The sequence below is a fragment of the Pollicipes pollicipes genome, unplaced genomic scaffold (genome assembly GCF_011947565.3).
Source record: "Pollicipes pollicipes isolate AB1234 unplaced genomic scaffold, Ppol_2.1 Scaffold_4295;HRSCAF=5057_pilon_pilon_pilon, whole genome shotgun sequence".
In the NCBI taxonomy this organism is placed as follows: domain Eukaryota; kingdom Metazoa; phylum Arthropoda; class Thecostraca; order Pollicipedomorpha; family Pollicipedidae; genus Pollicipes; species Pollicipes pollicipes.
The window spans coordinates 12,653,684-12,678,939 of record NW_023596461.1 but is presented as its reverse complement, the minus strand read 5'-3'; the positions used below and the strand labels follow the sequence as shown (position 1 = coordinate 12,678,939).

Below are 25,256 nucleotides of genomic sequence, written 5' to 3'. Positions count from 1 at the left end.
CGAGGTCAGGTCAGGCCAGCGCGGAAGCGGGGTCAGGTCAGGTCAGGCCGGCGCGGCAGCGGAGTCAGGTCAGGTCAGGCCGGCCGGGACCAAGCGCGAGCACGGCTCACAAACAAAAAAAAACACAGCTATCCGGCTAGACACAGAATGCAGGCCTCAATAGAAAAGAAGGCCATCATTCGGATATCCCGTTAGAGTGATTCGATGCTCAATAGCAGATGCGCGACTCGAAGACAATGCATGATTAGTTCCTGCTGAGTCGAGTGGCTTACGTTGTTACACTCCGCATGGATGTATGGCTTAGCATGTCATCAATGAAAGCATACACGTATAATGGATGAAAAATTATCGCACACAGAAGAAAATACAGCCTTCACGCGGACACACACACTCAGAAGCCTAAGCCTGCTGAAAACCACACTTTTACAAATACTATGTGCTGCACACAGGTGCGCTTTACGACACATATCCGCGCACACAGCATGCGGGGCAGCGTTGGCCACTTGACAGCGTGTTGAGACTGCCCCCGCCCATCCCCGCCCCTCCCCCGCCGGGCTGCCGTGTTCTGCGCGCCTCACCATCTGGTCAGCTCGGGAGCAGCTTGGCGGTCTGGTCCGAGGAGACGCCGGCCAGCGTCAAACGAGCGCCCTCGCCGGCAGGTTCCGCAGCTCCTCCGGACACTCCAGCAGCTGACCATACACACAGATCAGGTCAGGTCAGGTCACCACGGGTCCGCAGCCCTCTCGGACACTCCAGCAGCTGACCCACACAAGATCAGGTCAGGTCAGGTCACCACGGGTCCGCAGCTCCTCCGGACACTCCAGCAGCTGACCCACACAAGTCAGGTCAGGTCAGGTCACCACGGGGTCCGCAGCTCCTCCGGACACTCCAGCGGCTGACCACACACAGTCAGGTCAGGTCATCACTGGGTCCGCAGACCCTCCAGACACTCTAGCAGCTGGTCCCACACACACACACGGTCAGGTCAGGTCAGGTCATCTCCTAAAATATAAGCCCAGGTCGTATCAGCAGCTATACTAGCATATGTGGCTTATTAGTGTTATGGCGGAACACGCTAGAAACTGATCCCGGTTAGACCATGTTATGTGGAGCGAGCGTCAGCTGAACCAGTCGCCTGGGCTGGGCAAGGTCAGGTCACGCCAATTTACTCCGGTACCGAGTGCCCGCATAAACGCAGCTCGCCCCTGCGTCAGATAACACGGGTGAGTCGGGTCCACACATCACACTAGCTTCAATACAATACGCCAGCTCCCGGCACTGTAACAAGCAAGCTCGGAGTTGGCAGCGCAGCCAGAGTGGCCTGCTCCGCCGGTGGTCAGCCCCGACCTTCAACCGTCCGGGGCCTCACCTCGGTCGCCGACAGCCGCTCGGTGTTGCCATAGTCGACGAAGTGGACGGTGACGCCGGCTGGGTCGACGGCGGCCACCAGGCCGCGGTAGAGGGTGTCCTCGAACGGCGCGAGGCAGGCGCAGCCGACGGCTGGAGGGACGGGCTGAAGGGGCGCCAGCGCCGGCGGTCAGGGGCGCGCGGAGCCCGGCGACGGAGATTACAGGAGGGCAGGCAGACTGGACTAGGTGATAGACAGGCAACTATGGCAGGGACACAGCATACTCAATCAGTGGAAAGAGACCAAAATAACTTCATATAGTGAACGCCGGTGGGGTGGAAAGGCCGTAAGTGCCCTCAACTGAAGATAGTAATCACATGCTCGAAGACATTTGCGACCGACAAACACTTCTATGAGCCCGTGCGCCTGTGAATGAGCCCAACAGACGCAGCCAGACACACAGCTCCCGTCGGGCGCACCTCGCAGGCGGGTGTGGCGGCAGCGATCTGCGCCTCCAACAGCTCCAGCTGCGCGGCGCTGGCGCTGAGCTGGCCGAACAGCCGGTCGGGGCCGGCGATGTACGAGACGAACACGTCCAGCCGGTCGCCGCGACGGAACTCGGCGCGCAGCGGAGGGAACGGCCCGGCGGCTACCGGGCACGGAGGCGGGTGCCAGTCACCACTCTGTCGGTGCGGCGGCGGCGCGGGGACGTCACGGCACCCCGACCGCTGCCGCTCGCAGCACCGCGAGACAGAGGCCCCTCCACCGACGGTCACGCTGGCACGCCAGCCGGCGGACATCCAGATGACTCTATTCGATGACACCCACATGACGGACCCTATATGATCATGCCCTCAGGCAACGGCGTTCGCAAGTCGACAGAGGAACGCTTACGTAATCGTGAAGACTCCTGAATGAAACACACAACAGAACGCGCGTCGGACAAACAAATGTTTAAGGCTGCTGGCCAGTGAAGCGAGCCGTATCGGACACGTCACGGATGGCGCGAGGCGGCCGAAGGGCATTCGAATTGGAGGTGGCTGGGCGGCGTCAGGGCGGGAGGCAGCCAGCCAGCACCAGAGCGGGAGACGGCCGGCCGGCGTCAGAGCGAGCGGGGAGCGGCCGTCACGAGCTCCGCCGCCGTCCGCGGCCGCTGGTGACGATCAGGGCCGGCGTCAGACACCGCAGCGTCGGCCGCTCACCGCGCTGGCGCAGGGTCCGGGCCGGCACCGCGCGCACGGCCAGCCCGTCGGCCACCAGCAAGTCGGTGACTTTGCGGCCGGCCAAGGTCACCTCCACTTCGGCGACGGCACCGGCCACGCCCACACACGTCACCTGCCGGCAGCCGGTAAGGTGACGTCCCAGGGCGCCGGCCGCCTGTTGGCCACACGGCGGCACCGTCGCGCCCCACAACGGCGCACCAACCCAAGGAATACCGAGCGCATAGCCGGGACACGCACAATCCTGCCATCCGAAGGCAAAAGGGCCGAAGTGCTATGTTTACTGGATGACTCTTAGGCCTTTTAGTCCGTGGACGGCAGAATTCCCACGCGGGACGCATGCGAGCTCAATGCTCGGACTGTGCTATTGCTTTTGCTGCTTATTGAAAGAATTCAGCAGATGAAAGACAGCCGGATTGATATTCCCATCGCCGCTTAGGCAATGTTGCATGACGCATTCCTGTACTGCGTACTGCAAGTGTTGCGTGATGATTCTGTAGATATCTGAAGTTGCCACGATCCCAATGCCGAGTTTGTTCATCACTAAAAAACCTTTCAAAAAATTTTCAACCCGCATATTGCACGTGAGGGTGAACGTACGGTAACCGCACCCAGGACTTTCATGAGATGAATGAAAATACCTAGCAATAGGTAGCATGCCCTCACTTGATCAAACTTTGTTTGCTACGCGTTATAACCAAGTTCCTGAATAACCCCGTCCCTTCCCATCCTCATCGCACCCCCTCGCCGCGCGGCCGTTGCTGGCAGCCTGACCGACCCGCCCGCCATCCGGCGACAGCAGACCTACGCCACAACACTGCGCCCAACGCTCTCACCGTGCCACCAACCCAGTCTTAGTTGGATCACCTCACGCCAGAGGGGTCGCGTTCCACACAACCCCCTCCCCCCCCCCCCCCCCCACCGTTCCCGGCTACAGCGCCCGGTATTGGTCACTGTAATGCCTTGTATTCTGGTCGCTATTGGCAGCTTTTAGGCCCTAACTGCCGCCTATCGGTCGAATGCTCATCATCCAGCATTGTGCGCCGGAACTATTCAGGCATGAAGCCGTCCTACAAGTGGACCGCTCTGCAATTGTCATGACTCGCCCTAGCCCCTCTCTCGCTCGGGTCGGAGGAGCCCGGCCCGAACAACAGCACGCACTAGACCCTGTTGTGACAGTCACATCTGCCCAGTGTCGTGTTGGGGACGCGTCGACGGCGGCAGCAGCAGTGACGCCATGTCTGGACCGAGCGGAAGAGCCACAGTCCCCCTGGCTCATGACCAGGCCATATGACCAAGCCGGACCAAGTCATAGGCCACGAGGTGGCGTGCGTCGTGCTTAGAGCTGCGCACGCTTCGAAACGCGCAACCCAACCACGGCGAACCTGACCAGACAGGGTCGGCCACACAAGATAACCTACAGTGATGGTCAACGCAGAGGTCGGTGAGAGGACGTACCGATACACCATATTTCCTCTACTTCTACATCGGGCGTTGGGTCGAGATGGGTCTGTCGAAAGCGGCGGAAGCACCAAAAAGCTGGCCAATGTGACACAACTGAGTCCCAATCATGACCATCACAACATCCAACACATGACGATAGGGCGTTGACCCCACGCCGCTCACCTCCATGTCGCAGCTGAAGTACTTGGCGAGCTGCGCCTCGTCCAGAACCTTCCACTGACCTCCGACCGGCTCTACGCCGCCAAAGCGGCAGCTGAGGGCACAGCAGGGAGACTCAGGCGTCTGCTCACCGCACTTAGGATGGAGACGCCGGGTGACAACACCTTCCTGCAACATGCCCCCTCCCTTCCGACTCTCCCACCGCTCTCTCTCCTCCAATCTCCCGAGAGTATGTCCACCGGACCGCAATGCATTCCACTGTCAATTAAATACGTTCAGATGACCGCGGGCACACACCAAAACCGTCTGTCAGAAGTGGGATTCGAACCCACGCCCGGAGAACCGGACTGCGACCTGAACGCAGCGCCTTGGACCGCTCGGCCATCCTGACCCGCGCATTAGGCAGGCTGTGGCGCCGTCTAACCAAACAAATACCGCTCGATCACGTATCCATCACAACACTAGGCATGAACGAACTCGGCATACGCCCGTTTCGTCTATAGGGCTCGTCTCCAAGATCCCATTACTTGCCTGCAATCAATGACCGCTATGACAGCAGCTCAATTGCCGTCAGCCTCACCAAACTCAGCAATGGACACCATTTGTTGACACGCCAGGCTCTTGAGATAGCCACAGTGGGTTACCGTCCACGCTCTCTCCCGGCCCGGCCCGGCCCCGGCCCCGGCTCCGGCTCCGGCCTCCGGCTCCGGCTCCGGCTCCGGCTCCGGCTCCGGCCCGGCCCCGGCCCCGGCCCCCGGCCCCGGCCCTGGCCCTCCCCGGCCCCGGCCCCGGCCCCGGCTCTGACCCCGGCCCTGACCCCGGTCCCGGTCCCGACCCCGACCCCGGCCCCGGCCCCCGGCCCCGGCTCCGACTCACCAGTAGGCCTGCGCCGGCAGCCGGCAGAGTTCCCCGCCGCAGTCGCTTGACCTGGTCGCGCGGCACCAGCTCGGCGTTGCCATAGTCGACGAACAGCAGGCGCAGCTGGCCTGCGGTGACGGCGCGCACCTCCGCCCGGTACCAGGCGCCGTCGGCGAACCTGCCGCGGCGGCCGCACCAGCCGTCAGCACGGCCGTCAGCACAGCCAGCTCCCGCCGCCGGCGCCGGCTCCTGCCCCGGCCACAGTCTCCCCCACTCCCCGCCCAGCCCACCGTCCACAGCGTGAGGGCAGGTCACTAATGCACCGCTGCAATAGTCTTTGTCAGCCAAGTGTGTCAATCACGAACGCGATAGATGATCCCAGACGGCTACTTCCGGCCGTTTTTGACGATTGTGACACGCAAGAACACTACGCTACTCAACTACATGAGGCAGAACGTGCAAAACACTGTCCATCTGAGGAACAGTGTGGTGCGTGACATACTTTCAGAGCCTCAGGGCAAAGGACAACAGTCTCCCTCCGCTCCGCCATCGTGCCCCAGGTGCGCCATTCCCGTCCAGTAGCGCAGGCTCACCTGGCCGCCACCGGCCTGCCGACGGCCGGGTCCGTCTCCAGCCCGTCGGCCGGCCGCAGGGAGCCGTAGCCCGTCTGCAGCTCAGCCATGAGCGCGACGAACGCCGGGTCGGCCGGCGCCGGCTGCACGTGGAACCGGTGCAGGCCGGCCACCCAGGTGGGCGTCGCCACCACCGTCTCGCCCACCGCCAGCGGGCGTCGCTCGATCTTGCTCGCGTGCGCCGGGATCTCCAGCGCGGCGGCGGCGGCCGGCCTGGCGACGGAGGGCTCGGCGGCGTTGTCCCAGTCGTCGGCGGCGGAGAGTTTGGCGGCGGAGGTTTTGCCGGCGTCGTCCCAGTCGTCGTCAGCAGCGGGCGCGGCGGCGGCGCGGCCGGCTGTTCCGCCCGAGGGCCGGCGGCCAGTCGGGCGGCTGCGGCTGCCGTCCGCGCGCGCCGCCGGCCGCCGCGCGTACTCGGCAGGATCGTCCATGCGCATCTTACCGGCGAAGCGGTCCGAATCCGGCCCAGACACCGACTCAGGCTCCCGCGGCGGCTGGATCCGGGTCTGGGTCTGCATTTGGGTCTCGGGCTGAGTCTGGGTGCGGATCTGGGTCTCGGGCTGGGTCCGGGTCTGTGTCTGTGTCTGTGCCTGTGTCTGGGTCTGGGTCTGGGTCTGGGTCTGGGTCTGCGCCTGTGCCTGCGCCTGAGGCTCGGCTGGGGGGCCGCGGCCGGCGGGGGTGCGTCGCTCCACGCGGAACCCTCCGCCTGGTCGTGGGTCCGCCGCCCGCCAATTCGTCGATTCCGAGGTAGTGACGGGCGGGGCCGGCTTGTTACGCCAGTTCATGTCCTGCGGCAGACAACACCAGCAACGGGTCACATCACCCATCCCCGTCGATGACGACGTTCAGAACCCTTTCGATACAGACTCCAGCCTGTCCTGTTTTTCGTCAGATTTACTTCTTAATGTCTCCCAAGCATCACAACGTCAGTATTAACAGGTTATCCCGAGATCAAACTTTCGTAAAGCTTCGGGACGAGAAAACTGGTGCGACGAACGCGCCGTCACGCAGACATCAAAATACAGAGAGCGGTGGTGTTCATGACCGCATCGAACTTTTCAGCAGGCTCAAAACGCACAGCGACCTCCCGTTTCAACTGAAAGACTCACAACAGTAGGGCCTCTCCACATCACGCGGCCATGACCTCCCAGCGCCCTCGGCCTCTCAGCAGCTCCGCCGCCAGCCGCGCGGGCCCGCCGCCCACCTGGTCAGCGCGCGGCGGGGACACCCTCCTGATGGCGTTGTTGTTGGCGTCGCCGGCGCGCGGCGGAGCCACGCCAGGCGTCACCGGCTCGGCCTGCGCCAGCGTCACCACGCACGTGCCGGCGCGCACCTCCTCCGCGCGCGCCAGGAAGCGACGCTCCAGCGCACCGCGACGGAACTGGGCCACCTGACAGCAGCGGAACAGAGAGGTGGGAGACTGCGAGGCTGAGAGATGAGGGGTGACAGGTGAGAGGCGAAAGGCTGGGAGGTGAGAAAGTGAGAGATGAGATGCTGTAAGGTGAGAGAGTGAGAGGGCCAGAGGCTGAAAGGTGAGAGGCTCCGAGGTTGGAGGCTGAGGGGACAAACACAGGCCGCAGACGGCTTTGCATGTCATGGTCGTCGTTAGCAGATCCCATTTACACAGCCTGCATTTTTGGCGGGCGCCATTTTCGAAGCCGACAACACCAAATGTACATTTTCTACAAAGCGACACAGCTCTGCATATCAATCACCCACACATAACCTTATCCAAGGGCGCAGAATGGCCAACGCCGTCGACAGACGGCCCCTGCTCCGCCACACCTGCCCCTAACAGCGCGCCTCCTAGCCACCCCAGCGGAGCGCGCCGCGGTGTTCCCGCCGCGCATACCTCGTCGTCCGACCACCCGCCGGCGGCGGCCGGCCGGGCGCCCCTGACCCAGCAGCGGACGGCCTGGGCCGGCAGACCGGCCTCCTCGGCCCGCAGCGGCCGCACCGACGACAGCGGCACCGTCACCGTGTCGCCCCGGTCCAGCAGGAACACAGTCACCTGCAGTGCGCCGTACGCCAGCGTTACACACTCGCCGGCGCTACCCCGACAGTGACGTCATACGCCGAGACAGACGGGCGGAAGCACCGCTGGCTCACTGCCGGCACCCCGCTTCGCCCACACACAAAACGTCTGTCGAGCGGCGCCGTCCGTCCAGAGCAAACCCCGAGGCCGATGCTGTCAGTGCAGACAGCCGACTACGACATTCGCAAGTTCCGTACGGTACAGCGCGCGCGCCGCGCCACCGGGCACAGCCGGCCGCACGCCGCTGGCTGCTGCGGGCGACCCGCCGCTGCCCGCCGGGTGCGCCTCGGGCGGGGGTCAGGTTCCGGCTCGGAGCACCGCTCACCTGGCCGTCGCGTGCGGCGATGGCCCGTCCGCGGCTCCAGCCGGCCTCGCCCCCGCGCTGTACCGCCACCGCCTGGTCAGCGGCGACCGTGGCTGGCGGCGGCGCGGGGCCGGCCGACGCCAGCTGCTCGCGCAGCGCCTGCAGCGCGCCGGCCGACTCGCGCAGCCGCACGTAGAACTCGGCCGGCGACACCACGTGCACCACCTCCACCTCCTGGAGAGAGCACGGCACGTTCTCAGCAGGTGGGAAGAGGGCGACCTCACTAGTGAGTCCGACACGGCACGCCGCCCATCATTGGAGCGCAGAGTAGGAATAATAGTGCTCGGGGTTTCCGGGCGCATCGGCCGCACGGTGATACGACGCTGCACTGAATGAGCGGCGACAGGCGCCATACACAGCCAGGCGTACACACCGAAAGCCGCGAGGGGTGCGCGGTCCGAGAGACAGACGCGACATGACTGGCCCCCGCTTCAGCGTCGGTAACGACCGACCGTCACTCGAGGCTGCCACGATCGAGCCAGCCAGCCGGCGTCGACACACCCACCTTGAACACGCCGACGGGCAGCTTCTGCGGAGAGACGCGCACGGCCTGGCCGGCGGCGGGGCTGCCCGCGCTGCCGGGGGACGCGGGCTCGGCCGCGCCCGCCGCCGCCAGCACCGCCTTGGCCAAAGTCGCTGCGGTGTCCGAGGAGCCGCGTTAAACAGCGGCAACGTCCGCACATCAGCGGGTGGACGTCCACTCCCGGGCTCATCGCGGCAGCAGCGCCGGCAAGCTGCCAGCTCACGTTTACGCGGTTTTCGGAGCGACTAAAGCGGTTCACTCGTGCTGTCCTGTCAGTTTCTAGCTCAAATGCCTCGTCAAAAAGCGCCCCCCTGCCCCCACACGCACGCACACAAACGCACCCGCACGCATTTCGCTGAAGGCCCGTTGAAACATATGTATGGACCACCACGAACATGAAATGATGGGGGTAATATATGGGGTTAATCCTAGCCAGTCTTGACAAACACGAAGTACAATGACAGCGGTGAATAAGCCCAATCAGTGATGGCTGCATAAATTATCGGAAAAGGTTTTCCCAAACGTAACTGTCCAGCCCATAAAGACAAGACAAAAACGGACAACGCAAAGTGAACCAAAACACTTACGACATAGCAACACACGTTTAAAGTAAGATTTTGTCGCTATTGGTCGCATCTTCCATTTCATTATACTTGACCAGCACTGATCCCAGAAATGCATCCAATGAGAAGGCACGGACTAACCGTAACAAACCTCCCTCCCCCACGTGCCCGCAGCCGGTGTGATAACACAGCACCCATCCTCCGGCGGCCGTGAGCGGGCCGGCGGGGCGCCGGAGCGGCGGGGACTGACCGGGCGCCCCGCTGACGCCGAGCCGCTTCAGCTGAGCCAGCAGCGGCTGATTGAGCGGGCACGGCGGCAGCGTCACGTCAAAGCGGTCGCCAGCGCCGGAGCGGGGCAGCACCTCCGCCGTCTGGTCCTGCAGCAGCTGGCGGAGCGTGGCGCGCGGCACCGCCTCCGCGCCCGCCAGCGAGCAGAAGATGCCTGGCCGGCGACACGACGTCGCGCGTCAGGCGGGCCAGCGGCCGCCGCAGCTCCGGCGAACCCGGCGCGACAGCTGCGCCAAACCACGCCGCACGAGGACGATGCACGCCACCAGGAAGACCGCGGCACGGGGCATACCAACCGGCGGTGCATCACACCAGCGACACCGGTACTCAGCCATCCCATCAACTGGGTGCAATCCACAGGGGACGCACTGCGGAGGAACGGCAGACTACGGGCAGTACACAACAGCCTCAGTGGCAGACTGGTGCTCTGTGAAGTAGCGAAACCTCGCTGAAAACTGTTTGCTACTTGTATGGCCGGTATGTGAGTGGCCGAATACCCCAGCACACATACGAATACCAGCACTCATGCGATTTTTCCATATTGCAAGCGAACGGTACACCCCTGCTACATCACTTATCCTCACACCCAGTAAACCGACCCATTACACAACTCTTCTCCCGGTCCGTGAGGGGTCGTCACCGGTCGGTGTCAGCACGACCCCTGCCCGGCATCGCCCCGGGTCTGAGGTCGCCACGTACCGAGCTGGGGCAGCTGCGTGAACTCCGTTCGCAGCGGGAACACTTCAGCGGCAGACTTGGTCTCGGTGTCGCCGTAGTCGATGTACTGAACGGTGACCTGGTCGGCCGCGCTGCTGACCACCTGAAACGCAGCGGTCGAGGTTCACCGCGTGGGCCGCGCGCCGGCAACCTCACGGTGAGCACCGCCGACTGTTCACGCCTTTGGCAAGAGATGATTAACGACCGGCGAGGAAAGCACGGCCCTTTCCTGTTGGGTGCCCCAGGCGGCCGCTGACAGACATGACATTGTGCGAGGAAAATATAGAACGGGACCGCTACGGGCACCGTCACCCCCTGAAACGACAACTGCGGTGTACCGACACACACCAACCCAACGTCATCCGTGTGCGGGGCGTCCCCCCTCCGTCATCAGCGTGTGGCCTGGCAAGCCGGTGCCAGCCTGCTGCGTACCCTGGCGCGGTAGAAGGTGCCGTTGATGGCCGACGGGGCGGCGCAGAGGGCGCCGGTGGCGGCGGCCGCCAGCGGCGCCGCCCGGCCGCCGCCGTACGTCCGCTGCATGGCGCCCTCCATGGCGAACATGGCGTCGGCGTCCGCCGTCAGCAGCTGGCCGAAGAACTGGGCCGACGCGGCGACGTGCGTCACCATTACGGTCACGCTGCGCCCCAGCTCCACCTGGGTAGGCGGGGACCGGTCAGGGGTGACACGGGGCTGACCGGACGCCGCTGCGCCCCAGCTTCACCTGGGTAGGCGGGGACCGGTCAGGGGTGACACGGGGCTGACCGGACGCCGCTGCGCCCCAGCTTCACCTGGGTAGGTGGGGACCGGTCAGGGGTGACACGGGGCTGACCGGACGGCGCTGCGCCCCAGCTTCACCTGGGTAGGCGGGGACCGGTCAGGGGTGACACGGGGCTGACCGGACGGCGCTGCGAACCAGCTCCACCTGGGTAGGTGGGGACCGGTTGGGGGTGACACGGGGCTGACCGGACAGCGCTGCGCCCCACCTCCACCTGGGTAGGCGGGGACCGGTCAGGGGTGACACGGGGCTGACCGGACGCCGCTGCGCCCCACCTCCACCTGGGTAGGCGGGGACCGGCCAGAGGTAACACGGGGCTGACCGGACACCACTGCCTCCCCCTCCCCCCCCGCAGCAGCCGGCAGCTTTGATCGGCTCCAGGGTGTACAGTCGACGCGGCCTGTTCGTGGAGTGGTGCCCAATACCCACGATTCGCGCTCTGGTGACGTCTACTAAGGACGACTCCGTGCTGCGTCACATCGACTCTTGTTACCTCTGTTGACTGCTGACATCAGAGATGAGTCCACGGAGGTCCGAGGACGAAGTGATACATTATATCAATATCTACCAAATTAAATGAACTGCGCCTTAAGTAAACGAAACCACCTGCCTTCCACGTCTCGAGTTTTCGCCAAACGATAACCAAATCATGATCACGATGAATTCTCCACGAAGCTCCACTACTACCGATCCCCAAGAGCAGCGCGACCAGCCGGGCCCGTGTCCGCTGGCTCAGCACCGCCCGCCACTACACAAGCCCAGTCACCTGCGGGGGCCCGACGGCGAGCGTGGCCGGAGCAGCAGCAGCGGCGGCGGCGGCGGCGGCCGGCAGCGGCACGCGCCGGGCCGTCATGTGGTCTCGCAGTGCAGCGCCGACGTCCAGCGGCGGCTGCCGCGTCAGGTCCGAGAGGCGCACGATGCGCTTGTCGCCCAGCTGGTCCAGCACCTCGCAGAGGAGGCGGCCGCCGGCCGTTAACCGGCGCAGCAGCTCCACCAGCTCGGGCGTGCCGTGCGACACCTCCAGGCCGCTCAGGCAGCAGTGCACCGCCTGTCGAGCCAGCCCGTCCGCCCAGCGACAGCGTCAGGCCGACGCACACACGGGGCCGCGGCGGCGTCACCACAGGCCCCAGCGTTCCCAGACCTGTCCGGCCCGGCCACGGCGCGCCGGCTGCCGAGCCGCTCCAGCGCCGCGAGCGCACGAGCGGCTGTCCAGCGCACGCCATCACACCGCAACACTGCGCCCGTGCATCATGACTGCGTTACGAAGGGCGCCGAAACACGCGGCCACGGGCGGCAGCGGCGGCCGGCCGGTGCCGCTCGGTCGCCCCGGGCGTCGCTCCTCACCTGCGCCGGATGGGCAGCCAGTCGCGGCTCCAGGCAGAACGCGGCCGTGGTCGGGATGATCTCCGAGGTGCCCAGGTCCACGTACAGCACCTTCATGTCGCGCCGCCCCACGCTCACGATCCGCACGCGCTGGTAGCCGGCGTCCTGCCGCGGCAGAGGCCGACCGGCATCGATCACACGCCCGGGACCCACCGCAACATGACCGCAGCCAGTGAAGGACGACATTAAGCGGCATGAATGTCAGCATCTGGAAGCAAGGCCGCCTGCAGCCGGGGAATATCCACTGCACAGAAAGGCATCTCCTCGGCAGGCAGCGGAAAAACGGTTCCAGAAATAGAACGACGGCACACAACAGACCAGGACGCCGCTGGCGGCGCTCTGACCTTTTTGTAGCCCAGCTCCCCACGGCCGCGCCCCAACGCGCGGCACGCAGTCAGCGAAGTCGCACACCAGAGGCCACCGCCCCACCCACCTTGAACGCGGCGCACATGAGTCCTCGGTGGCCTGGTCAGGAGCCAGCGGCCGCGCGCTGACGTTGAGCGCGTCGGTGAGCTGCGCCACCATCTGGCGCAGCGCCGGCTCCGCCTCCAGCGGCCGCACGTGCAGGCTGCTGACCGACGTCACCGACAACCACCAGCACCTCGGCGTGCGTGCCCGGCGTCAGCGGCGGCGGCGACGGTGGCGACGGCGGCGGCGGAGCCGGCGCGGCCGCCGCGCTGCCCACCTTCGCACGTCGCTCGTAGGCGCCCCAGCGCACCAACAGGTCTAGCATGCTCACCTGCATGTCCAGCAGCTCCACCTGGGCCTGCCGGCGAGGCCCGAGCGAGGTCAAGCCGCGAGGAGCGAGCAGCCTGAGGGGGCCAAGGACAGGAGACCTGACAACGCCGGGGGAAATGAACACCGGAGGACGGGAAACACGGGACACACGATGTCCCAAGACCCAGAACGCACACGGCAGTACAATACAACGAAAAAGGGCACACCTTAGTCTCAAGGCTCTGCCGTTGGCTCGAATCAGGCGTTGCTTGACCGAGAGTTGCGCTTCGCTGCGACAGTGTATGCAAATGAGTTGGGGAAGGACAATGGCGGATGCGACGCCTTCGCACGCTCCATCCCACCCCCACCCTACAAATAACTCTCCTCCACCCCTCCTTAGACCGTCCGCAGTGTGTTCCCAGCCGCGTATCCAAGCCGACGCCTGTCTCCTACCGATCCGGGGCCGTTGCCGAGGACCGGCCGTCTCGACAGCGAGCCGGCTGCCAGCAGGGCGCCGCCGACACCCGGTCTGCGCCGGCGCCGCTCACCGGCTGCTCGCGGGCGCGGCTGAAGCGGCACGTCAGCACGCTTCCCTCGCTGATCTGGCGGAACACGTGCTGCTGGCCCTGCACGGGCACCAGCGTCGACAGGCCAGCCAGCGCCACGCGGCTGGCCTGGATCCGCAGCTGGGCGAACTGCGCGGGCATGGCGCGCAGCTCGGACAGCACCTTCGTCTCGTCGTTGCCGTAGTCGGCCCAGTAGACCTGCGGCGTCGGCCACAGTCAGCTCGGGAGGCGACGCAAGCGGCTGCTTTGAACACGCTGGCGAGTGCGAGGTGAAAAAAAAATAGGGCGGGAAACAGGTTACAATGAAGTTACAGAATTGTGGCTCGCGTAACTATCATGAACAACGCATCCGTTACCCACATCCCAATAAAAAACAATTCACTCGACTACAGCTAATCATTCCAAAAACGAACCAAAAACGACAAAGACCAAGCACCAGTTAATCTAATTCGTCTCCCAGACAGCTTTAATACCAGATGGGATCTCTCGGCAACATCCTCATCTTGACTGACCATGCTCAAGACAACAGAAAGTGTCGGACACGCACGCCGCGCGCGCGCGCGCGCTCGCACACACACACACACACACACACACACACATACACGCACGCACACACGCACACCCCACACCGTAACACCCCCATCCGCCACCGGACACGAGCTCAGGGCCACCAGCCACAGCAGGACAGCTGAGTGCGGGCCAGGTCACCTTAACAGTGTTGCCGTCGGCTTGTGTGATGACGCCGCGCAGGAAGCGACCGTCGCGACTGGCCGAGGAGCCGAGGCAGACGGCGCCCGGTTCGACGGCCGGCAACGACTGCGGCGCGCTCGACCGACAGTACGTCTGGCGGGTCAAACACGGTCAGGAGACCGTACCAGGGGAGGGGGTCAGAAGACAGTACCAGTAGAGGGTGTCAGGAGACAGCACCAATGGAGGGGGTCAAGAGACTGTGCCAGCGGAGGGGGTCAGGAGACCGTACCAGGGGAGGGGGTCTGAAGACAGTACCAGGGGAGGGCGTCAGGAGACAGCACCAATGGAGGGGGTCAAGAGACTGTGCCAGCGGAGGGGGTCAGGAGATCATACCAGGGGAGAGGGTCAGAAGACAGTACCAGAAGAGGATGGCACGAGACAGCACTAATGGAGAGGTCAGGAGACTGCGCCAGTGGAGGGCGTCAGGAGACGGTACCAAGGGAGGGGGTTAGCAAACGGTACCAGTGGTAGAGGCCACGAGACGGTGCCAGCGCAGGGGGTCACGAGACGGCACTATTGAAGGGCGCCAGGAGACTTCATGATTTATTTCTTCGTAAAAACTGAACCCCTCGTAGATAAGTCTGGGGTACAATTTTCACAACGCTACTTCCACCAGCAAGCGATACTTTTTCCACGCTGCCCGAAGGGTAGAAGCGGAAGGCAGCATGCTCCTCTGATACAACAGGCAACCAACAGACAGAGATTGAACACTAGCGGATGGACGTCACGATGGCTTCACGGCGCACCCACCCGCGTCACGTCTGTGGAGCACACGGCGCACACAGTGATATGTCGCCCGCCCGCTCCCCGACCTGCCCGCCTCGGCTTGGTTCGCGGCCCTTCCCCCTCCTCCCTCACCCCCCCCCCCCCCCACCCCCCCCCCCCCACCAGAGCCGGCACTCACCTGAATGTCGGCCATCAGCTGCTCGAGGGCCGGCTTCTGGTCGTGGCACTGCACGGCGAACTTGGCCGGTCCGTTGCTGTAGTGGCAGATGGTGACCAGCGTCTCGGAGCCGGGCGCCGGCGGCACCGACACCATCTGCTTGACGCGCGTCACAAACTGGGTCTGGTGCGGCGGCGGCGGCGGGCTGGCCGCCACCAGCTGCGAAGGCAGGCGCCGACGGTCAGCGGCCGGCCGGGGCCGACGGCGGCAAAACGGGCACGGCTTGATTTCGGGTCAGACGTGTCCTCTCCTAACCCAACCTCGCGTGGTGCTGACGTGTCCCTGTCCTGAACCGAAATGTGTGGTGCTGACCTGCCCCTCCCCTGCTCTGGCCCAGATGAAGCAGCTCAGCCGCTGGCCTGACCTTCCCTCTCCCCGAACCTGACCTAGAGGGAGCGTCTAAGCCTCTGATCTCACCCGTCCTGCCCCTCCCCTGTTCTTCCTGACCTGACCTGGCAGGAGCGGTTTTGACCTGGGACCCCACAACCCCGCGGCCTCAGCCCAGAGTGGGGGCCGGCGCGAGGCTGACCTGGTGGGGCGGCGCCAGCCGGCCGAGCCCCAGCGCCACCAGCTGCGAGGCCAGGGTCGATCCGTCGCCGGTGAAGACGCGCACGTGCAGCGCGCCGTCCACGTCCTGGCGCAGCAGCTGGCCCTGCACCAGCTGGAAGCGCAGCTTGGACTGCGCAGCACGGACGGGGTCAGCACGACAAACGGGCTGCGCAGAACGTCACGGGAGGATCAGCGCAGGTCACAGCGGAGCAGCGCAGGTTACAGCGGACTAGCAAAGGCCACAACAGAACAGCGCACGCCACAGCGGACCAACGCACGTTACAGCGGACAGCGCACGTCACAGTGGAACAGCGCACGTCACAGTGGAACAGCGCACGTGACAGCGGAACAGCACACGTCACAGCGGACCAGCGCACGTCACAGTGGAACAGCGCAGGTCACAGTGGAACAGCGCACGTCACAGTGGAACAGCGCAGGTCAAAGAGGAACAGCGCAGGTTACAGCGGACTAGTAAAGGCCACAGCGGAACAGCGCACGCCACAGCGGACCAGCGTACGTCACAGCGGAACAGCGCACGTCACAGCGGACCAGCGCACGTCACAGTGGAACAGCGCAGGTCACAGCGGAACAGCGCAGGTCACAGTGGAACAGTGCAGGTCACAGCTGAACAGCGCAGGTCACAGTGGAACAGCGCAGGTCACAGCGGAACAGCGCACGTCACAGTGGAGCAGCGCAGGTCATAGCGGGACAGCACAGGTTACGTACGGTAAGCAAAAACTACCCCATGCAAAGGACTATGAATTGTAGCTACCACAGATGGACGTTTAGTTAACATCAGCTCCGATGTTTTGCGATGCGTGATTTGAGCGCGCAGCGACTTGACCTGATGCTTCATTCGAAAATGTGTTCAAAACGATCCCCGTTGTTGGACATCACTCAAAAGCAACACATCTACGTTCCCGACTGAGCGCCAACAGAGCGCAGACCACCGACACTCGAGCAGCAGACCTTCCCCGCCAGGTTGACAGAATAGACGGCACCCTGCGGCGGCTCCGACAGACACCGCCCGGGCTCGCTCTCGTGACCTCAGCTCCGGTTGTCAGCCCCCATCTGCCGGGGGTCGAGAGCCGACCCGCCTACCGACCACCACCTCTCGCAGTCCGGCCCGCGCCGGAGAACAACGCAAGCACGCACGCACGCACACGCGCGCGCACACGCGCGCGCACACGCACGCCTGCACCCAGCCACCCACCTACCCACGGCCACACCCACACCCACACCCAGCCACCCATCACACACACACAACCTACACCCACACCCAGCACCCAGCCACCCACACACCCACATCCACCCGTGCCGATGCCGCCCACTCACCTCCACGTAGCTGATGGCGGCGTCCGTCCAGGCACCGAGCGCCGGCAGCACCTCGGCCACCAGGCAGGCGAAGGCCAGCGGCGGCTGCGAGACCACGGCGACGGCGGCCGGACTCCGGCCCGGGCAGATCTGCCCACACGCGCGCACGCGGCTCACACGGCGGTGCGGAGGCGGCGGGTGACGTGGGACAGATCACACAGACGCGCGCGCGCCGCTGACGGTGTGAACATCTCTGGCGCACACTCACAGGTGGCGGCGGAGGCAAGGGCACAGAACTGCAGGTACAAGCACGGCGCTGAAGTGACAAACGGCGCTGCACGCATCTGGGTGGGGACAATCAATCACAGCCTTGAGGATAGATGCCAGTTGTGCTTATCTGGCAAACTAAATCTCAACGAAGTCAGCTAGCTATTGAGTTTTAAGAGCGCGCCGACTGCTACGCCCAACGGATCAAACTGTCTGGAAACATGCGAAGATGACAACTTTCTACAGGTTGATTCGGCTCTGCATGTCCCAACGCTGGCGAGCGCACACCAGCTGACGACCGCTAAGACCTCTCGAGACTGTCCGTGCGCGGTCACCACCGCGCGGAGCCCAGTCCCTGCCGTCCGGAGGCGCGGTCCCACCGAAATCATCGCGCGCCGCCCGGCCGCTGGCGGCAGCTCGCCGGCGCGCACCTGTGAGCAGCGGGCCACCTCCGTCGTGCCGAAGTCGATGTACTCGACGCTGACGGTGCCCAGGTCGACGCTCTGGATGCCGAGCACGCGCGCCCGGTGCCACTTGGCGGCGCCGCCCGAGGCCGACTTCACGAACACCACCTCACCCTGCTGCAGCTCGTACGGCGAGCTGGCCGTGTTCTGCGACACGTCACAGCACAACACGTGACACAACACGTTACAACACGCCACAGTACAACACGTGACACAACACGTCACAACACGGTACGCTTCAAAAGCGTCCCGGCAGGCGAGCTGTTCGCGGTGCGTGAATCGAACTGACTGAGGCTGGCCGGCGGGCGAGTGAGCATCACCATCCCGTGCCTGTTCTCAACACCGATGTACGTGGCGATGTCACAAGGCACTCTGATGTCATCGGCACTGTTCGACCTGTATCTATGACCTGTCAGCCTCATATGAGCACGGACCGACATGCATGGGTCTCCGGAAACCTGGGGGAATCTAAAAAAAATATTTTAATCATCCTTATGTGTAGCTTACGGGACCTAGACCTGCCAGAAGCCCAAACCGCCACACTGTTCCAACTCCCTATAAGATCTCGCCGTCTATTCGCCGGATCGGCTCGCAAGAAACAAACCACCGAGGCTTGATGCAACCGTCTGCCTTAAAGAGCATGAATGACCCAAGACAGAGACTGCAAACTTGAAGCTCGTTGGCATCGCATGTAGCAACAACTTTTGTACTCCATATTTAAATAATAAAAATGCTGGAGGAAGACATCTGTTTAATTTCCTTCCGGAACAAACAAGGAGAGCAATGATCAGGTGCAAATAGATATGATGCAAAGCACTCAGAAACCATCGTGGAAACCTAGCCCTCGAGAGCTATCGACAAAGCAGCACATAAAGGATACAAAGAGATGGCCTAGTAATTAGGCAACCAATTAGGCATAGGGTGAAACCCGACTTCTAGCTTCGAAGCCGAATCCAAAGGAAGGCAATGACGTGAAATCAAAGCCGAAGTCAGGCGGCTTCGAGGTTTGGAACTGCAAACCCGAACCCAGTCAATGGCTTCGTATTTTCCATTCTGACAGCACGGCAGCGGGTCCCCTGTTCGACCCCCAAGCCCTTGAACAGATACATCATAAAACGGTCCCCTCCCGGGCACGGGGGACTCTGATCCGAGCATTTACCCAGACCGACGCAGGAAACCCCATTAACGCAACCAGATTTCGCACCACCGCAGAAGGTCCAATAATTGGCAGAGATACTACAATGGGCGGCTTAAAGGGAGTGCTCCACGTTTGCATGGGGTTTTGAACTGAAATAATATCACTGAAGACCATTCGGTGCAGTTCACAGCTCTGCCCTTCGTAAGCCATTAACATCTCTAAAACTGAACTATGCGTCCGCGAAGATAAGCGGACTTTTCTGTGAGACAAGGTACACATAGACATCCATGACGTCATAAGTAACGTCATTTAAATCCTGCATTCCATTGACCATGCGGTGATCAAGAACCGAGAAAAATGTAATTGTTGGGTCGTCCATATTTGGCGTTCGAGAGCACGACTTCCAGAGAAAGAACTGCCGTCAACTAGCTCTCAGTCAATGTCGTGCAAGCACGATGACGCAATCAAACAGCGGCGTATTGAGAAGCATATTTACTAACTAAATTTAACAAAAATAATATGAGTGGCCAAGATCAGCCTTAGCCACTTGAACGTAAACCAAAATTAACAAGTAAGCATATTTCATCATATCGGATGTTTTTTTCCAATGTCTTCAAATGCAGAACATTTCCTTCAAAGGGCCTTTGGCTGAAATGGGGTAGAGGGTACCCCGTCCAGTACTGGGGCCCTAACTGACATAGGTCTCTTCCATCGTCTTCTTGTGGGCTATCATCACCAGTTCTCAAATCTCCTTTCGTTACCAGAGGACCCCGACCCACGCAAGAGGCCCACCGGCATTCGAGGTTCCAGTCCCTGCTAAGAAAATGTTCCCCTCGCCGACCCGGGATCCCTTACTGTCAAAGAACTCCGTGTTGGGCACTATGGGCCCCAGACCGACACAGGGGCCTCTCATTGTTGAACTAGTGCAAACTGCGGGCTCTCGGCAGTATCTCTGCTGGGGAAATGAGCTCCTAGGGCACAGACCGACGCGGAACCAAATGTCCGGTGTTGGAGGTCTCTGGCCGAAACAGATGTCCGCACTGCCCCAGGGGTCTCAGTCGGTGCAAGAGGCCATCTGACTGACATTTGGGGTTACAACCCTACGGGTCGGAACCCTTAATGTGACCTCCAGACCATTTGGGGTCTTCAGCCTTCCAATCGGAACCCCGGAAACACCAGCCGTCCGGTCCCGTCGAACACTGCCCCTGGTCGACACCTCCCCTCCCCATCCCCACCCTTCATTGGCTTAGGGGCCCCGAACAATGTATATCGCAGGCCCCTTGTCCCTGCTTGGCAAATGGGCCCTCAGGCCCAGGCCGACACGGAGCCAACTGTTCGGTACTGGTTGGGCCCGACCGATATAGAGGCCCTCATCAACTCAAGGGGCCCCCAATCGGCGCAAAGGGTCATCTGAATGGCATTCGAGCCATCGCACCTATCAATATAAAAGGTAACCTTCATTCACAAGGACGTTTTCTTTCCTCATCATGCACCCGTCATTTTATGTTTGCAGGTTTAGCTATCTGGGACCAAGTCACAGGTACCGAACGCCTGCAATGGCGAATAGGTACAAAGTGCAGGAGCAAAAACTCCTTCGGTGTAGCAAAGCGCGATGATTTTGATAGCCCTGACGAAGTATAACGGAGGCTGAAATAGCAACTCTTGTCAGCTGCATCGAACCACCCAAATTCCTCAAAACTTTCGTGTTACTAGGTTCGTTGATTTACTGACTCGTATGTTTTGCGAAACTAACTTTTGCGAACGAACTGCAACTTTGGAGTCAACTCTTCTGATTCTGAAACAAGGCTGTGGAAGCGACCGGTATCCCCTTTCAAAGCGATCCTCAAATTCGGCACTGCGGTCTCAACCGACGAACGTTGGGCATTGAAAACTGTACAAACGAGCAGTCAGGTTTCATGTGACGGATAAACAGCCACTACGTTTTTCGCAGCGCTTTGTTCAGTCGCCGACCGCCGATAACGTAAATCGTCACAAACTTAGCCATTTCACCAACTAAAATAATTCACAACGTTCAAGCAATATGATTCGTGAACTGACTTCACTGACGTTTGCATATCGTTTCATGATCTCATCCACGTGTTATCATCCCGTTCCAAGCCGCTCAACCAGCCTCGCTGATCAACACGCGTACTCCATGTCACGTTTTTCGGACATCTCTTACATTGGACATGCTTATCGAAAAGAGCCCACCCGCTCAGCCATACAGTAAAAGAGCTACTTAACTTACCGAATTATTCAGATATGTACAGCTTAGCAGAACTCGGAATACACACGCAGCACAAAAAACCAGGCGTGTAACACTGTGCCCCGTTCCGCCCTGAGGTCGGAACGGTCGCGCCGCCCACCTGCTCGAAGTGCAGCCGCATGGAGTCGATCATGCTGCCCAGCGCCGAGAACTTCTCCGTGTTCAGCTGGGCGTAGAACTTGATGTGCGAGCCCGCGCTCGTGACCATGGTCACGAACAGGCTCAGGTCGCCGGACATCTCCGGCCGTCTGGCGGGTGTGCTCTGCACGAGCGGGGGATGCGTCACCACCCGGCCGCACTGTTCCACGCCACTGGACCCTCTGGCTCCGGTGACACGGGCCCCGTCATCACCGGCCCGCCAGCCGCTCCGCGCCACGCCACTGGACACTCTGGCTCCGGTGACGCGGGTCCCGTCATCGCCGGCCTGCCAGCCGCTCCGCGCCACGCCACTGGACACTCTGTCTCCGTTGAAACGGGTCCCGTCATCATGACGCCTCTGACGCAGTGCTGCAGCCGTTGGCTTAAAACGCAATGTGTTTCAACATGTCAAACAATGCTCGAAGAATACTCAATAACATGTCGACAACCTCAGTTCCGAACGTTTCATAGACTGCATTGCTTCACCTCACGCCATCCTGCACGTTCAATGTTAGGCAACCAACGGTACCATGAAGTTGAGGCTGGCAGGAAACCTTTGCATATAGGCTGTAAGTACCCAGAACCCCATTCGATTATTTTTAAAGACTTCAACCAAATATTTCTCAATGGATGAGTTTCTAGGATCAGAGCTCATGCTAAGCAGTGCTTGTTGCGTAAGCCCTGACCCCTACAATCCGATCACGCAATTTCAGTTCAACAGTATAATTCGGGGGCGAAAGTCACCGCGCCACAATGCTCGCGATGGTACAGTCCGTCCTGCCCCCTGACCTCATCTGACCTTAAGCGCGGCCGCTGCCACCGGCCGCCGGCCATATCTGTCCAGGGCAAGTAGCGAACATCGAAAGCGACTCGAACCCATAGCGCCACGGGCGGGTGGATCTGAAGGCAGGCACTCTAACCAAATGAACCAAAAGAACGGACTCGACGGAATTACGACAATCCTGATGCCAAAAAACCGTCTGCAGTATGCAGTAGTGTTTTGAACGACCATACTGGCCACTAGGGGTGGGGCTTTGTGTGCGTTAGCGGGGATGGGAGAGGGGGCCGGGGGGGGGGGGGGGGGGGGAGAGGAACGTGGATTGCATCGGAAAAAATGGCATTGACGACAGGGTGACTTAACAAATTGTTTGCTATATCGTTAGCTGTTTTGTATGGGCTCGATGGTTACGAAGTGTGGAGCTTTCCACCACTGATTAGGATGGGGTCCCCAACGAAGGGGTGGGGGCCCCGACAAACTCTCGTCACATCGAAGGGATCCCAGGATGATGCGACGGTATTCCGGAAGTACTTCGCGAAGCACTGAAGGATGGCAATGGGTTTTTAATAGGCTGATACTGAAACTAATCACCTGCCTGGTTGTATGCTCCCATCCGACTACTGGACAAACTTTCCACCATTTCCTGTGACTGCAACAAAACTTTTGGATGGCAGTGACTGTGGATGCTGCTGCATATCTGCCTCCTGACTTCAACTTTTCCAAACCAGGTATGCAATCTGTAAATGGAGTTGTACCTCCCTCCCTAGACCTGGCAAACCTCCCAAAGCTGGCAAGGGTTCCAGGGAGGTTCCCACTCTAAAAAGCTTCCTGCATGACTGACATGTGTTGGCAATATAAATAACTATGTTGCAGCTGTGTCATTTGCCACTACTTGGTTTATGTGAATTGCCTTCAGCTCCAGTATCTGTTGCCACATCTGTGAGCAAAATGTATGCTGCATAGTGAGAGAAAGTAGCATTTGGAACATTGGCATTTACCATGTCAAACTCACCACCCAGCATCATGTGTTACAAAACTTTGGAGCAAATATGGCCTTACCATAAAAAGCAATATCTGGCACACCATTCCATACACACCTGCCTTTCCTCCAAGCAATGAACATTACAGAGAGTGCATTCCTGTAACTCACAAATAACCAACCAATCACAGCAAAAAATTGATGCACCATGTGAATAAAATATGAGGATGTCCTAAATATATCACAAAAACATACTGATCAGGTCAGCAGTTCAAAACCACATATAAAAATTAAACTGAATAATGCTATATCTTCCCGAATCTGGTCACAACATATTACAACTTACACCCGTAATGACATGAACATAAAATGTCATAAAACAATTATACTAATACCAACAAATAATACAATAGGAAAGAACTACAAAATTAAGTGAAAACAAAATGAAATGAAAACTCTTTGGAAACTGAGAAAGCAAAGACCTTCACACCAAATTTTTCAATTAACTGCATCATCTCTTGGCCCGAGAAGTGCAGTGTGAACCTGCATGCTCCTAGGGAAAAGTAGACTGAAATATACCCTATTAAATGCACTTTCTACCATCCCCCTTTCGGTCTTCTGAAACCAGCACTGTTCATGACTGATGTTCTTAGCTGGCACATGCACAAAGCTACAGATCTAACTGGATGACCTCTAGACATAGCAAATATTCACAAAAAGCCATTATGCTATTGACACACCATACATCCAGTTACATCACTGGGAGGGATGTTAACATAAGCTCAGAAAGCAGCATTGAAAGGTAAAGACCACAAATGTTGGGTATCAAAATCATGTTCATGTCCTAGTGTTTACTGTAATCTTCACGTGAACACCGAGTTCAGTGGAATCCAAACAGTTTTCTGGTTGAGAACTGCTCCCATTGAATAGGACAAAAGCTCACACAGTAGAGACCACAGTGCCCCAAATGATTCATATTTCATCGCATTACGGAGTCTACTAGAAATCGCAGACTTGCGACCGGTTCACTCCAGAAGTCCAAGAACGTGAGTATGCGGGATCACTTGCCTTAATCCTGGCTCACATCGTAAATATCCTTCCCATGTTAACTCAGCACCACAAATGCCTTAAGCCAAATGTGTTTTCATCCGCGAAGCATCATCTCAGAACATTTGCATTTACCGCGCAGGGCCCCGCCCCCTGGCCTTCGCGGGTTCCGAATGTTATGGGAACACGTGGCGACGAAAATCGAGCGTGCGACGCGCCAAATTTGGCCACAACAGTACGTGCCAGCATATCTGCTACCAATCAGTAAATACTTTGTCATTTTATCTACGCCGTTTTATGTGCTGTGTGCGGATCAGTGTAACTCGACCTCAATGAATTGGTGTGCTGAAATATCAATTAATTGTTTGGAAATATTGCCTAGACAAGATAGGATCATCTTTGCAGCAATCGAATTCAATTTCCTGGAACCAAAAGCATCAATTAATTGATTTAGCACCTACGAGTCATGCGGGTGCGTCAGACGGCCTACTTGAATGACACTAGCAGGGATCACGTAAACCTTTGTGATATTATTTTATCCATGGTACTAGTATGAAAATGCTGTTATGTGTCAGACAATGCCATCCAACGCCGGACCTCCGCACCGCATCCCCAGCCCTCGCTTCACTCATTGCAAATTTAATTGAGATAAACAACTAGAATTAGCATCCACCTCCGATCATGGTCAGGGCCGGTGCATCGGGTAGTGGGACGATACACGGAGATGTCACTAAGCTCAGTCAAACTCCACGGGGACCCGGGCAGGACCACCCGACATTCAGACGGGACCGAATGGCCACGTCACGACGTGATGGCCGTGGCCAGTGGCGCACGCGGGGGAAGGCACGGGAGACCTGCGATTAGAGGCCCGATTTGAGGGTTCGGAGGGCCGGAAAAGTCGGCCGGAGGTGGCATTTATGGTCCCAGCCCCGTGGACCGGCAACTCCAGTGTTAGACAAAGGGCTCTGGGCGCTGATCAGGAGGCCCCTGAGTCGATAAGGGCCTATATGTTGG

The 25,256-nt window shown here is 60.3% G+C and overlaps 1 protein-coding gene and 1 non-coding gene across 2 annotated transcripts; both read right to left on the bottom strand.

The window, feature by feature from the left end:
- Positions 1-635: 635 nt before the first annotated feature.
- Positions 636-24,395, bottom strand: LOC119097174 (uncharacterized). The gene is made up of 27 exons (XM_037220233.1): positions 24,378-24,395; positions 21,401-21,562; positions 17,864-18,043; positions 17,187-17,315; positions 15,832-15,981; positions 15,264-15,461; positions 14,318-14,452; positions 13,592-13,807; positions 13,012-13,092; positions 12,288-12,431; positions 11,938-11,991; positions 11,821-11,889; positions 11,152-11,157; positions 10,799-10,822; positions 10,151-10,271; positions 9,574-9,605; positions 8,583-8,627; positions 8,192-8,251; positions 7,636-7,689; positions 7,012-7,068; positions 6,883-6,975; positions 5,788-6,466; positions 5,105-5,177; positions 4,195-4,285; positions 1,902-2,031; positions 1,370-1,500; positions 636-689 (listed from the first exon to the last, which is right to left on the bottom strand). Exons 2-27 carry the CDS (start codon positions 21,536-21,538, stop codon positions 636-638), a joined length of 3,144 nt encoding a protein of 1,047 aa, XP_037076128.1. The 5' UTR covers positions 21,539-21,562; positions 24,378-24,395.
- On the bottom strand, positions 4,499-4,582 carry TRNAL-CAG (transfer RNA leucine (anticodon CAG)). Its single transcript has one exon. It is a non-coding gene; the product is annotated as a tRNA-Leu (tRNA).
- Positions 24,396-25,256: the final 861 nt, after the last annotated feature.